The 14,721-nt window shown below is 30.7% G+C and overlaps 1 protein-coding gene across 2 annotated transcripts in view; it reads left to right on the forward strand.

The window, feature by feature from the left end:
* The window catches only part of Itpr (Inositol 1,4,5,-trisphosphate receptor), a 35,106-nt gene that overhangs the window by 4,202 nt on the left and 16,183 nt on the right, over positions 1-14,721 (forward strand). The window contains exons 7-28 of one of the 2 annotated variants that reach the window (XM_015517930.2): positions 336-632; positions 3,215-3,356; positions 4,207-4,568; positions 4,641-4,804; positions 5,325-5,429; positions 5,501-5,786; positions 6,033-6,352; positions 6,458-6,587; positions 6,677-6,930; positions 8,780-8,935; positions 9,005-9,164; positions 10,118-10,331; positions 10,459-10,730; positions 10,878-11,167; positions 11,317-11,488; positions 11,734-11,878; positions 11,963-12,165; positions 12,619-12,966; positions 13,048-13,389; positions 13,556-13,863; positions 14,004-14,139; positions 14,232-14,675. In XM_015517930.2, the coding sequence (XP_015373416.2) occupies positions 336-632; positions 3,215-3,356; positions 4,207-4,568; positions 4,641-4,804; positions 5,325-5,429; positions 5,501-5,786; positions 6,033-6,352; positions 6,458-6,587; positions 6,677-6,930; positions 8,780-8,935; positions 9,005-9,164; positions 10,118-10,331; positions 10,459-10,730; positions 10,878-11,167; positions 11,317-11,488; positions 11,734-11,878; positions 11,963-12,165; positions 12,619-12,966; positions 13,048-13,389; positions 13,556-13,863; positions 14,004-14,139; positions 14,232-14,675 (5,250 nt within the window). Of the gene's footprint in view, positions 1-335; positions 633-3,214; positions 3,357-4,206; positions 4,569-4,640; positions 4,805-5,324; positions 5,430-5,500; positions 5,787-6,032; positions 6,353-6,457; positions 6,588-6,676; positions 6,931-8,779; positions 8,936-9,004; positions 9,165-10,117; positions 10,332-10,458; positions 10,731-10,877; positions 11,168-11,316; positions 11,489-11,733; positions 12,166-12,618; positions 12,967-13,047; positions 13,390-13,555; positions 13,864-14,003; positions 14,140-14,231; positions 14,676-14,721 lie in introns of both variants that reach the window. The other variant, XM_015517928.2, reaches the window with a different exon arrangement.

The raw sequence follows: 14,721 nt of genomic DNA on the forward strand, positions 1-14,721 counted from the left end.
ATTAACTTATTAAATTATTTACATATTATAAGTATTATACTGGATTATTATACTCTTGGAGTTTTAATAATAAATTATGAATTGATTAAATAGAATTTCTAACAATGATGTTGTATATTTATTTATTTATTTTTATTTTATTTTATTTTATATTTCAAATTTCTTTTAAATTAATTTTAATCAAATAATAATTTTAAAATACACAATTATAATTTTTTCATTTCCTAAAATAATAAAACATACTACTCAATAATAGAAATGTTATTTATGTGCTATCTATTATAAAATCATGTATTTACATCAGTATTTTCATGATAAAATGTTATGGAATTCAGGTAAACGTTGTCAATGCTGCTACAGGCTCGTCCATCCATCATCATGTACAACATGGTAACAATCAACAAATTCAACAATATCAACAGCAGTCGTGGAAGGTCACTTTATTCATGGAGCACCGCGACAATCAAGATGATGTGTTAAAAGGAGGAGACGTTCTACGCTTATTTCATGCTGAACAGGAAAAGTTCCTTACAATGGATGAGTATAAAAGACAACAGCATGTATTCTTACGAACAACAGGACGAACTTCAGCCACGGCAGCCACATCAAGCAAAGCACTTTGGGAAGTGGAAGTAAGTCATCATCTATGATTATCACCTCTATTTGTTTAAATATAATTATAGATAGAAAATAATACAATTTTTCTTAGATAGACTAAAAAAGTATAATTTTCTAAGAATTTATAAATCGGACAAAAGGTGAATTTTTCCTATATCTCAAGATCATTCAGTGAGCCCATTTCTTATTTTCTATAATCTATTTCTAAGTTGCTTATTCAGCAAAATTTGTTTCATAACACATACAACTCTCCAAAATTGTATGTTGCAAATTTACCAAATTTAACTTATTTTGAAGATTCAAAAATGTTATACATCATAATATTATGCATGTATGTTTTGTAAATCAATCAACAAAAATGAGTAAGTGGGTAACACTCCTCGGTTATATAATAGTTGCCTGGATACCAGAGAGTCACTGTAATGGATGTGTTAACGGGGCTGGATTGGTATATATCAGCCCATCGAGATTTTCCCTTCTAAGCGGCCCATTTACATATTCACTGTCCCAAAATTTGGGTCTCTATTATTTTTATTGGTTTATTACGTCTAAAATCGATACTAACTTATTTACTTATTCTAACATGTATTTATTTTCACCCACACTCTGACACTACCGGCCCTAACTTTAAGTGGCCCACCGAGATTTTCTCGGTAGCTCGCCTAACCCATCCGGCTCTGTGTGTTAAATATTAATTCATTAATCGTTGTATAAGAAATATGATTCTGAGCGAAAATCTTCGGTCAGCTTATAATATTACCAACTATTAAGTAAATTTAAGTACCTACATTTACTATTTTTTTAAGTAACTAAACCATTGTATGAAAATTTGTTAATTTTTTATTATTTAATGTCTAATTTCAAACGCTCATAAAAAATTTATTTGGCTTTCCAATTGGAATTTTATTTTGGTTAAATTTAGAATAAAGGGAAATTTAAAAACATTAGATATAATAAGAACAAATTTTATAAATTGTTATCTAAAATAATTATTAATTTTTCGTAATCTTCGTAATTTTTACGAACTTTGTAAAAATTATAAATTCGTTAGCTCATTAAAATTATAATGGACTTACTCTCAACTTTTTTAAATTTCCACTAACAATGTCTCACGAAGTTACGAGGAACCTTGTATTATATTTTAATAGTTTTTGACCGAGCAAAAAATTTTCATCGACATTAATTTTTAGAAAAAAAATTTCATTGAAATGTTGATATGAATATTATAATTCAACAAGTCAAAATATAAAAAATGGATGGTACATTGAATATGCAAAAATAAGCAGATCCTATATTAATTTATTTTAATAAGAATTACACAATTTTTTCGTGAAAACTCTTACGAAAATGTGTACCTATACAATTATTTATACATGCTATAAATATTTATTATTTATTAATTTGTATGCAATTTAGATCTGGAGTCCTCCTTTTTTAACTAGTATGCACACTTAAAATTTGAAGTTTTTAGAAGTAGGCTCCTAATTAATTACTAAACCGTTCTTATTTTGTAAAATTAGAAGTTACAAATTACAATAAAATAATACGCTTTTATAATATTATATAGATTTCTTGATACATCGTGATCAACTGGTTAGAAACCTCAAATTTAGAGAAACTACTTACAGATTTTAGTAAAACCATTTATATACTTCGCTTTTATAGGAGGTTTAAAATAAACCGAATAACTATTATGTTTATTATATAAATTGATATTAATGTTTTATATAACACAATTATTGCTTTGATAAAATTTATTAATTTATTAATATAGTATTAAAACTTATCTAATACACATTATATATTATTTACCATTTTAACTATAACTCATTAATAGTTTGATTTGTGATAACTATAAAATACACCAGTGGTAGGAAAACTATGGCCCCCGTGAGTCAAATTTAGCCTACGACTGTACTTAATGTGGCCCGTGATCTATAATTTTAAGTGGTGAAAAGATTAAACACGATACGATGAATATAATGTGTATGCCGTTTGTTCCAGATATAGGTTTTTATTTTTTGACTCGTTTAATAAATGCTGACAATCCCTGATATATAAATATGTAAATGTAAAATAAATAAAATAAAATAAATATAAATAATGTAAATACTGTAAAGTTATCTCGTTTAGGTTTCTCCATAGTCGGTTTTAATGTGGTTAAAATAATTTTGTATATGTTCCTGTTAATTGTCTATTTCTGCTATTACGCAGACTTAATAATCCATATTATATTTTATTTTATAATTTATCTTATTATAGTATTTTATCGTAAAAATGTCACTTAAGTAATTTGTCAACGTCATCATGAATCACGATGACTCAGTTCATGCACATCTATATCATTATACGTATATATGTTATATACAGCCATTATTATCATCTTGCAGAATGTACATTATGCCGATACCGACATTAGTAGACCTAGTATTCGTCGATGTGTTGTTATTACATAAAGGACTGTCTCCCATATTTATTTTGTATGAATATTTATCTTTTTATGTTCTTTCAAATTAATATTTTTATTACAAATTATAAATTAATTAAGCACAGGTTTAGAACCATTGCGTGTAATAAATGCATATTTTTTTCACAGGTAGTGCAGCATGATCCTTGTCGTGGTGGTGCCGGCCATTGGAACTGTCTATTTCGGTTTAAACACCTTGCTACCGGTCACTATCTAGCTGCTGAAATAGATGACGACGAAACTATGGATCAAATGCGATCAAAACTCAGAGGTACTTCAATTCGGTGAAAGACATAAGCGCCAAAATTAGATAAGAAAAAATAAAGTCGTATCGTACAAAAGCGCCAAAATCGTATCGTACGAAAGCGCCAAAATCGTATCGTACGAAAGCGCCAAAATCCTAGGTACCTGTGTGCCACGGTTAATAGATGTTAAATAACAGATATTAAATTTAGAATTATATCGTTCAAAAACTCCAACGTTTAATCTTAATCATATCATCGACATTTAAAAGATCAATTTTATTTGGCTCATTGTTCCGTCCATATAGTAATTGATGTATTATTAAAATTACAAAGTGAAACATATTTATTTATGAATTCTACTCCTAACAATAAATTAAGGGTATCTCACGAAGAGTATATCTGTATAATTGTATATCATAATTTATTATTGACGTTTTTTATAAAATCGCAACCGTTTTATTAAATTTATATTTATTTGCATGTGTATTGTATATCATAATTTATTATTGACATTTTTTATTATAAAATCGCAACCGTTTTATTAAATTTATATTTATTTGCATTTATATTATAATTTATTATTGACATTTTTTTTAACATAATATAATTATTTAAAAGAGCAATTTTTAAATATCTACTTACATAAAATTTTAATTTCGGCCCAAATTATTTGTAATTTTTGCACCTTTGGCGCCTATTTCACATGTTAGGTATACAATATTATATTGGCGCTTATGTCCTACACATTTTGGCACAAATGATAGGTTATTTTTGTACCTTTGGCGCTTCTGTCATATAGCCCTTCAATTTTGTTCATGTTTTCATTGGTTTATTTTTTAAGTATTTTATCTTCTCTGTTACAATTTATATATATAGATGTTCACGGCGGACCTGTTTATCATTTGGTGTCAGTACCGCATTCTAACGAAATATCTTCATTATTTGAACTTGACCCTACAACACTATATCAGGGCCGAAGTGGTCAAAGTAGGATGGCTGCACGACAATTACAATCTGGTAGCACTCCGGCATATGGTGGAACTCAAGTAATTTCAGGTTATGGTGGAGGTTACGGTAGTACAACAATGGCTGCAATTCAACATCATCAACCAGCCAATTTAGACTCAGTAGTGCCACAGTCCTCCTATGTTCGTCTCCATCATTTGTGTACTAATACGTGGGTCCACAGCACTTCGATTCCCATTGACAAGGATGAAGATAAGCCAGTCATGTCCAAAGTAACTAATGTTTTTTATTTACTTTTTTTTGTAATTACTATAATTAAAGATGTTTCACTTGAATAAAAAAAGGTTGGCTGTGCTCCAGTCAAGGATGACAAAGAAGCATTTGCCTTAATACCAGTATCGCCTTCTGAGGTGCGTGATTTGGACTTTGCTAATGATGCGTGTAAAGTGTTGGCGTGTAATAGCGCTAAGTTGTTAGAACATGGCTCTATATCAGCTAATGAAAGAAGGTAAGTTGTTTATTTTCAAATAGTTAATATTTAGAGGACGTCGCACCCGCATGTGTTGTCTCCGTCTTACATGCGTACGACATAAGAAATGTTCGTTTGCTAGTTTCAATCAGGTATTGTCAGTTTTGATATTGGAGTGAATCCATCTATTATCAAACTTTTAGGTAGCAACATTATCTGTGTTCTCTCGTTGGTTTTTTACGATGTTTTGATTTATAAGTGAGTTATGTGTATGTAAATTATGAATATTTTAAAATGTTCATAACTCACTTAAAAATTAAAATATCGTAAAAAACCAACAAGAGAACACAGATAATGTTGCTACCTAAAAGTTTGATAATAGGTGGATTCACTCTAATATCAAAACTGATAATACCCTATTGAAACTAGCAAACGATAATTTTCTAGGTCGTACGTGTGTAAGACGGAGACAACACATGCGGGTTAGACGTCCTCTTAACAGAAAATGTTGTTACTGTTATAACAATTTTTGCATATTTATTCCTCTCTTAAAATAAAGGGCTGTCACAACACTGCTTCAGGACATTGTGTACTTTGTGGCTGATATGGAAAATGAACAAAACAAATCAGAAGCATTAGAGTTGGTGGTAGCAAATCCAAACAGGTAGTTTTTTACTAATTTTTCTTATAAGTTACAACCTATGCTATTATTATAATAATTACTATCATAAATAGAGACCGCCAAAAATTGCTCCGTGAACAAGACATACTCAAGCAACTTTTCAAGATACTACAAGCTCCATTTGTCATGGATAATGTCATAAATTCTAATAATGGAGGAAACAATAGTGGAAGTGGTGGTGTTCGAGATGGTTGTGGTGGACCAGCTGCTGCTTCATTAATAACAGCAGCAGAACCTCCAGATGGAGATAATCAAAAATATGCAGCTGCATACAAATATATGTTCCGGTTATGTTATAGAATACTAAGACTTAGTCAGCATGATTATCGCAAAAATCAGGTATTGCCTACTTGCCTAATATACATAATGCATATTAATGATTATTTATTAAACTATGTTAGGTATTATTGATTTTTATACACCAAAAATTCGACAGAAACAATATTTTACAAAAATTATTTTAACCTGTTTAATTGAAAATTATAAATTTTACTTAAAAAAATTATATATGTATATGATTATATCATATTACCATATAGTTACTATACTATTAAATAAATGTTGTAATTAAAATAAAATTTACAGGAATACATAGCCAAACATTTTGGGTTCATGCAAAAACAAATAGGTCTTGACATTCTTGCCGAGGACACAATAACAGCGCTGTTACACAATAACCGAAAACTGCTAGAAAAACACATTACAGCTGCTGAAATTGAGACATTTGTTGGCCTAGTACGGTTAAAAAATGGTGGCGGAGGAGGATTCAGTCAGTCAGCACCCAGATTCCTCGATTACCTAAGTGATTTATGCATATCAAATAAGAAAGCCATCGCCATTACTCAAGAACTGATCTGTAAAAGTGTACTCTTAAGTGGTTCTCGAGATATTCTGATAGAAACCCGGTAAGTAGTTATCTTATTTTGTCTATATATTTAATAATGTAAGTGTGTTAATTTCTGTTTGATAAACATAATTTGTATTGTTTATTAATATTCTTCATACCAAAGAATGATGAAGAAATTGCTGCAGCGTAGCAAAAGTGGAACGGCTCCTCCATTGAATATCCATGAACTAACTGATATTGATTCTAACTTAAATGATGACCAAGTGGTCATGTTATCTTGGAATAATGGGAAGGTTGGTTCACTAATTTTTTTAAAACCACAAAAACTAGTGACAAATAATAATAATAGATTTATATAAATGAATATTTATATTAAAAACAGAATTCCAAATCGTTGGTTGACCTATCAGCAGAGGCCCGTCGCTGGCAACTGCAGCAATTACAGCATCTACACCAACACAACAAAGCTGGTGCAGCTGCAACAGCGGCATCAAAAAACTGCAATGGTTATGATGATTGGCATCTGCTTGAGTACTATCGACATCAATTGGACCTATTCTCAAATATGTGCCTAAACCGTCAATATCTAGCACTGAACAATCTTTCACCACATCTAGACATTGACTTGATTCTTAAGTGTGTATAATATTATTTAGTAAACCAACAGTTTATATAGTTTATTCCAGACAAAATTATATTAAAGGTAGTTAACATGTTGAGTGGGGCATGGATTGAACTGAACAACCCCCTATATAGAGCATTTTCTTTTTCGAAGAGGTTCCTTGTTAGTATTGACACATGTAAAGTGTGTCAATACTTTTACCAATGTTTTGCTTTTATATTTAAACAAAAAAACGACATTCAATATGTCGTTGAAATAATATTAAAAACAACAAATATTTAGCAGCCATTAGTACTTGAGCAGAAATAAAATAAATAATAATGAATAGTATATAAGCGTTCAACATAAATCCAAGATAAATGACATACAACTGAATATAATATTATTTACATTGTAAAAAATGAAGAAAATTATCAGTGTAGCTCCACATGAAGCCACCCATATCAAATAACTTATAATTATTTTATATATAATTAATTGGTTATCTTTATCACGAAAATCGACTATCTATAATCATAGATAATATTTAAGAAAATATAAATTAATATAAAATTACTTATAATAATTTGTTTGATAACAAGTACTAGTAGATAGTGATAAGTCAAAATGGTTACCTATTAGTTACTACTAGTAACAATGATTTAGATAGGGCATACACCAAAACTTTGGGAACGCAGCTCCATGGGTGCTTAGTATAGGGATGGCCTATCCATTATATATTATCTATATCTATAATAGAAAAAATTCCCTAAATTTCAGATCACGACAAAATAAATAATTTTAACCTCTTACCTGTACAGAGGATTAAGATAAAATAATCTTTTTGTAGGCTGGTATTATTGGGAACGATAAAAAAAATAATGAACAAGTAGTCGACGATAAGTCGACTCGGCCATAAAGAACAAAATATACAATTTGTCGACATCATGTTGTCAGTACTCAACTTGTTAAGCTTAAAAAATAATTATATATATTTTATTATTTGTTCGGAGGATGTCAACTTGTCATTACATAATTTATTTTCTTTCTCTGACCTATAGCAGTATACTAAATTTTCATACAACAGAACTATGTTGTGACATTCAGTATTATAATCAATTTACTTATCAAACTTTAATATAAGAATATTATCTGTGTTGTTACGTTAGCTATTTTATGATATTTTAATTGTTTTTGGTTTTTCATGAGCGTGTTACTATTTAAAAATGCTTTTAGGTGTATTTTCTTTAATATTAAAAGTAATAACACAGAGTTTATTCTGCTAAATGTAAATGTGCTATATTGCGTGTAAGTTAAAGAAGAAAACAAATAATGAGTTGAAATCCTCTTAATGTAGCATGAACAAAGATTAAACTTAACTGTAAAAAATAATAGTCACTTAGTTAGTATTTAACCATTAAACATTTTCTTCAAGGATATAGGACTAAAAAAAAAGTATTGCATACACATTTTGTTAAATTATAATTAATTTTTAAGATGTTAATGATATGGACATAATTATATTATATATAATTAATTATTATAATTTTATAATATTTATTTTTACTAATAATTAAACAATTTATACTTAATTAAATTTTAATATTGTCTGTTTAATGTTTTTTATTTACAATTTCTTAAATCTGCATACATTATTGATTATAACCAAAAAATAATTTTTAATGTGAAAATTGTATGACTCATTCTGAATTTTTTTTATTCATTTAATGCCACTATTAGCTATTAGTTTACAAAGTTTATTTCAGTTTAAAATATTGTTTCCATATAAGTTTATTTTTTATTATAATGTTATACTTTTATATTTTTCACATAATAATGAACAGTGAGTACATTGAATTATATTTATTATTTTTACATTAACAGGTGCATGGCTGATGAGAACGTCCGTTATGATTTACGTGCTTCATTTTGTCGGCTCATGTTGCACTTGCATGTAGATCGTGACCCTCAGGAACCTGTCACTCCTGTCAAATATGCCCGATTGTGGTCTGAAATTCCATTGAAAATAAGCATTGACGAGTAAGAAATTTATAATGATTTTATCATGTATAATGATTAAATATAACAAGTATTGTACAATTGTCACAGCTATGATAACAATAGACGATTAAACAATGATACAGCCGCTGCTCAACAAGTTCGCACCAGATTCAGCTCTACCATAGCATTTGTGGAGGACTATTTGTTCAACGTAGTTGCAAAAATGTGGAATTTCCAAGATGCTCAACAAAATAAATTAACTTTTGAGGTTAACTTTTTTATATCTATTAAATATTATTTAAGTTGATATTTATTCGTATAGCGAATTTCAGGTGTTCAATGTTATAAATTAATATAACTGATGGTTTAACATCTTTAAGCACTTCCCCTCCCCTCCCCACCAAAAAAATTTTTTTTTTAAATGGGTCTAGAGTTAATTGCTAAATCGATGTCTCGAAATAGTGTAATAGAAGTTCCTCGTGCAATCGTTCAACTCAGTAGCCCAATTATATGTAGCCATGGTAACATGATATGATTGATATGTTTAATGTAAATATCACATGATATTTTATTATTATTATTAATCATTGTAATTTATCATAAAACACTTAAATATTATTACTATATATATTTCATAAATTATAATATTTCACCTAAGTATTTATTTATATATATATATATATATATGTATTTACTTCACATAAGTAACCTACATTTTATTAAGCTTAAGTCGTCAGATTTATGTTAACACATCAAAATTAAGCGTCAGTTATAAAATTTGACTCATACTTTTTTATATTATATCTTTATTAGAGAGTTATTTCTCTGTTTATTAATAAAATCTTATTGTCTGTCATCATAATATAACAAAAATCCAACAAAAATTACAAAGAAAAAAGATTGATTAATATAGGCAATTTAGATTACACTATAACAGATAAAATTAAAAATAATAGTTATTATATTTTTTTCAAATTTCCTAACAATTAAAATGTAATCATTTTTTTTTCAAACATTTAAAGATTAAAGTTTAAATATTTCACAATTAATGTCTGGGATTAATTTGAATTGGTATAAGGCACATGGCTATTTTGGAATATTTTAAAAACATAATTTTCAAATATTTTTTTGTCTAACTGTTTTTAATAGTTAATAAGCGTTTTGAGGTATTAGATTAATTCATTTATTTGATGATTTAAAATGATTTTTGTGTGTATACAGGTTGTCAAGTTGGCTAGAGACTTGATTTATTTTGGTTTCTACAGTTTTGGTGATTTGCTTCGACTTACAAAAACACTATTGAGCATTTTAGATTGCGTGTCAGAAAATGACTTTGCGGCTGTTGGTCGTGGCAATGGAAGTGATATTGTTAACAGTGTTTCAGCAGCAGTAGCCGCTACAACAACAACATCGACAACATCGGCAGATGTGCAAGGTAAGGAACAATTCAATTATTAGCTTCATAGCTGCTGTTATTACATCTTTATCTAAACAAAACACGACTCCATAAAAAAATCTATCATAAAAGTTTATAATTAGGTGTCTTGTAAACTTTTATACAGCTGAAGGAATTGGTGCTATGAGATCAGCTATTGGAGACGTTGGCGCCGTAGTTACTGGACTCACACTTGGTGGAAGTAGTGGTCGCAGGCATCCCCCGCCGCTGTTAAATAAATCAAAATCCACATTGAGTATGGTTACCACTGCTACAACGGGTTCATCGTCTTCATCACTACTACATCAGCAGACTGGTGGCAGTGGTTCAACGATTGTGAGTGGTGAGGCATATCCTCTGGTCATGGACACAAAGTTGAAAATTATAGAAATATTACAGGTCAGTGAACTGTGTATTCTGACAAAAAATATTAATGTGCTAACTATTATTGCTATAATTGTGTGATTTATTTTGTAACTTGAATTATATGCTTCATATCAAATTATGTTTATTGTGGTTATAAAATTACTTATGTTGTGTTCTCAGTTTATATTAGATGTCCGCCTAGATTACCGTATTGGATGTTTGCTGTCAATTTTCAAACGGGAATTTGATGAAATTGAAAGGTCTGCGGTAGCTGCTGCAGCATCTATTTCAAGCCTATCGCAGCAGACAACGGGTACGGGGTCACCAACAAGTTCTACCAATCCTACAACAGCATCTTCCACAACATCTTCATCGTCTGTGTCTTCATCAGCATTTATTGATCATCACTACCATAAGTCAATTGATTTGGAACGGGTTGCTGCTCAAGCTGAAGGAATATTTGGTGAAAGGTATTTTAATTTATGACTTATTCAATTGTGTCCTGGAGTTTTTGGTTTGGTACTTTTGAGTAGTGGTTTTTTATTTTTTTTATTGTTCCTTAACCCATAACTAACTATGACTAACTGTGTATATGTGTGTGTGATTAATTTAACAATAGCGAAGAGTGTGGTGGTGCCGCTTTGGACCTAGACGACAACGGCGGCCGAATGTTTTTGCGCGTGCTCCTTCACTTGACCATGCATGATTACCCTGCCTTAGTCTCAGGAGCATTACACCTGTTGTTCCGGCATTTTAGCCAACGACAAGAAGTGTTACAAGCATTCAAACAGGTATTTTTTTTAAATGATGATTTCACTATCAAAAACTCAAAATTTCTGATCAATTTAGTTTTTTGCGCTGATTATAAGTTACAACGAAATACAATACATATTATAAAAATGTCAAATATCTTATATTAGTATTGTATGTATTATATAGGTATTATATTAGCATGATATAATTTATTATAATATTATATTTATACTAGATTATAAGTTAGTATTTATTACTGACTGTTCTTCATTTTTCCTAACAGGTTCAACTTCTGGTGTCGGACGCTGACGTTGAATCATATAAACAGATAAAATCAGATCTAGATGTACTACGGCAAAGTGTTGAGAAATCTGAATTATGGGTTTACAAGTCAAATAAATCGACTGCAGCTACAGTAGCTGCTGGAGGTAGCCAACAATTAAATAATAGCAATGATGAACATCAACAACAAACATCTGAATTTACTACCCAAATGCCTATGTTGAATGCAGATTCTACCACTCCAGTAGTTTCATCGTCATCTGTAAATGGCAACAAATCTATACCATCACAATCTACAGTAGTGGAAGGTACCCATGTGACTCAACCTACAAATATTACTGAAAAAGGATCCTTTGATATTTTTGTATCAGATGGTAGCGGTGGTGGTGGTGAAGAAGAATTTGAAGATGATGAATATAAAAAAATACAAAAGGTAACAGTTTTCAGTGATGTAGGTATTGATCATTGATCATGATTATCTTTTTACGTATTCGTCCCTACTTACTTTGCAGCCAATGCTGCCCTGCCCACCCTTATGAAGCGTTACTATTTGAAACTTATCTTTTGTTTCAAATTAAACTTTTTTATTTTCATAAATTAAAATAACTTTCCAAATTTTTTAAAAATACATAAAAACAACTATTATTAAGCATTTTAAATACATTTTTGTAAACCTTAAAATATTATAATATATTGCTCTTTGATACTTCAATGATTTCCCACTAATATTTCAAAAATAATAATTTGGATAAGTTTAATCCAAATTAACATGGTGAAACAAGCATCTATAATGTAAAAATAAGTATAATAAAATTAATACTTATGCAATAGGTAAATCGGCAGTTTTTGTTTTTAATGAATGAAATTTTGATTTTATGCTTTATAGATTCTGATTCGGATGAATGAACTGTGCGTTACTCGTGTACCTTTATCAGTGGGTATTGGGTTACAATCATCATCTTCTAGATCAAATTTATCCATTGGAACTCCAACCAGCATAGCCACAACATCAGTAATGAAAAAACCTAAAAAGCATGAACAACGACTACTACGCAATGTAGGGGTGCATACAGTAGTGTTGGACCTTCTACAGGTGCCGTACGATCGAAAAGGAGACCGGCGTATGGATGGTCTGATGGAACTGGCTCATGAGTTTCTCCAATCGTTTTGCCTGGGTAACCCACAAAACCAGCATTTGCTGCATGCACACTTAGACCTGTTTCTAAACCCTGAGGTATACTAATGGTTAAAAAAAAGTAACTTAATGTTACTAAATAAATTAATAATGAATCCTATTACTGTATTGTATCATTAGATTCGGGACGCACGTACTGTTTGTGCTATATTTAAAGATAATCCGGTGTTGTGTAATGAGATTGGCGGCGGCGGTGGTGATAAAGTTGTCCAACATTTTATACATTGTATTGAATCGCAGGGAAAACGGGTCGAGTACTTGGAGTTTTTCCAGACAATAGTAGGCTGTTGTTCGCCTGCACCGGGATCCTCCTCGGTGTCGGATGTCTCAGTACAGGAACCTGAAAATTATTACTATGGTAGTGGTGGCATGAAGCAGCGTCATGGTGCAGCTGCAGCTGCAGCCGCTGCCATACAGAAGCAGCAGTTTATCAGGAAGTCACAGGACATGGTTATGCAAGAAGTAAGTTTGTATTAGAATTACAATAATATTATAATTTATGAACTATTATTATCATTGTTTAATTTTGGAAAGTGATAAAAGACAAATATTTGCTACACTTACAATATATATATTACTTTTACTATAACCATACATAAAATGTAATTAATTTTTAATATTTAATTAGCTGCTTAATGCTGGTGAGGACGTGCTGGTATTTTATAATGACAACAAGGCATCGTTCCAACAGTTCGTGGAAATGATGCGAAAAGAGCGTGATAGACAGTACCGAGAAGACGTGCAAATGCTAGTTTTAACAGCAGTAGATTGTAGAAGAGGCTCATCTGATAAACAACAGGAGACCAACCAAAATGTACTTAAGTCAACTACAGATATTGGGGAATCAGTACCTACAGAAGACTGTTCTCTGCAAGAAGGAGTGACGACAGCTGAAGAATCGGAATATGAAGACAATAATGATCATAATGCTCTGAGGTTTGTTTGTTTAACTGTTCTTTTAATGTTTTGTATACATTACTTATTACTAATGTCATTCAAAAAATTGTGATTATCATCACTACATTTTATACATAATAAGGAAAATAATATAAACAGTTTGTATGTTGTCTTTACAGATACCATGTTGAGTTGGTTAAACTTTTAGCTTATTGCACTATGGGTAAAAATGTGTACACAGAAATCAAATGTCACAGTCTATTACCATTGGATGATATTGTCGCGATGGTGTCACATCCAGACTGTATACCAGAGGTAATTGAAGATTTTCAATCATACTTCAGTTGTGATCTTGATTTTAGTTTTTTCGAGCTCATTAATTATATCTACAAATTGTTATGAAATAGGTGAAAGAGGCGTATGTCAACTTTTTGAATCATTGTTATGTGGATACCGAAGTTGAGATGAAAGAAATCTATGCATCCAACCACATGTGGACAGTATTTGAAAAGAGTTTCTTGCCTGACATGAACCGTGTAGCAGACCAAGTGGCTGCTGCGGCTATAACTACCTCGCCACCGACCATCGCTAGCGTTACCCGTACCAAATCACATTGCAAGCTGGTAAAATATGTTTGCGACGCTCTAATCACTGTTATTGGTTCGTTTTTCGGTAGTCCATTTTCATCGACAGCTGCAGCAGCTACTGCAGCATCAGCTGTATCAACTGCTTCATCACCAGATCATCATCACCACCATCGACTGCAAACTGGTGCTGATGATAATGGCAGTGGTTCCTCGTCGGCCGTAATAGCATCTGCCTCCAACGCTAATGCTGCCTCTGTTGTACAAGTAATATTTTACTTATTCATTTTTTGCTATATAAGTGACAATTTTC

Source organism: Diuraphis noxia, unplaced genomic scaffold (assembly GCF_037042655.1).
Source record: "Diuraphis noxia isolate RWA-SAM2 unplaced genomic scaffold, SU_Dnox_SAM2 contig0001, whole genome shotgun sequence".
Classification (NCBI taxonomy): Eukaryota; Metazoa; Arthropoda; class Insecta; order Hemiptera; family Aphididae; genus Diuraphis; species Diuraphis noxia.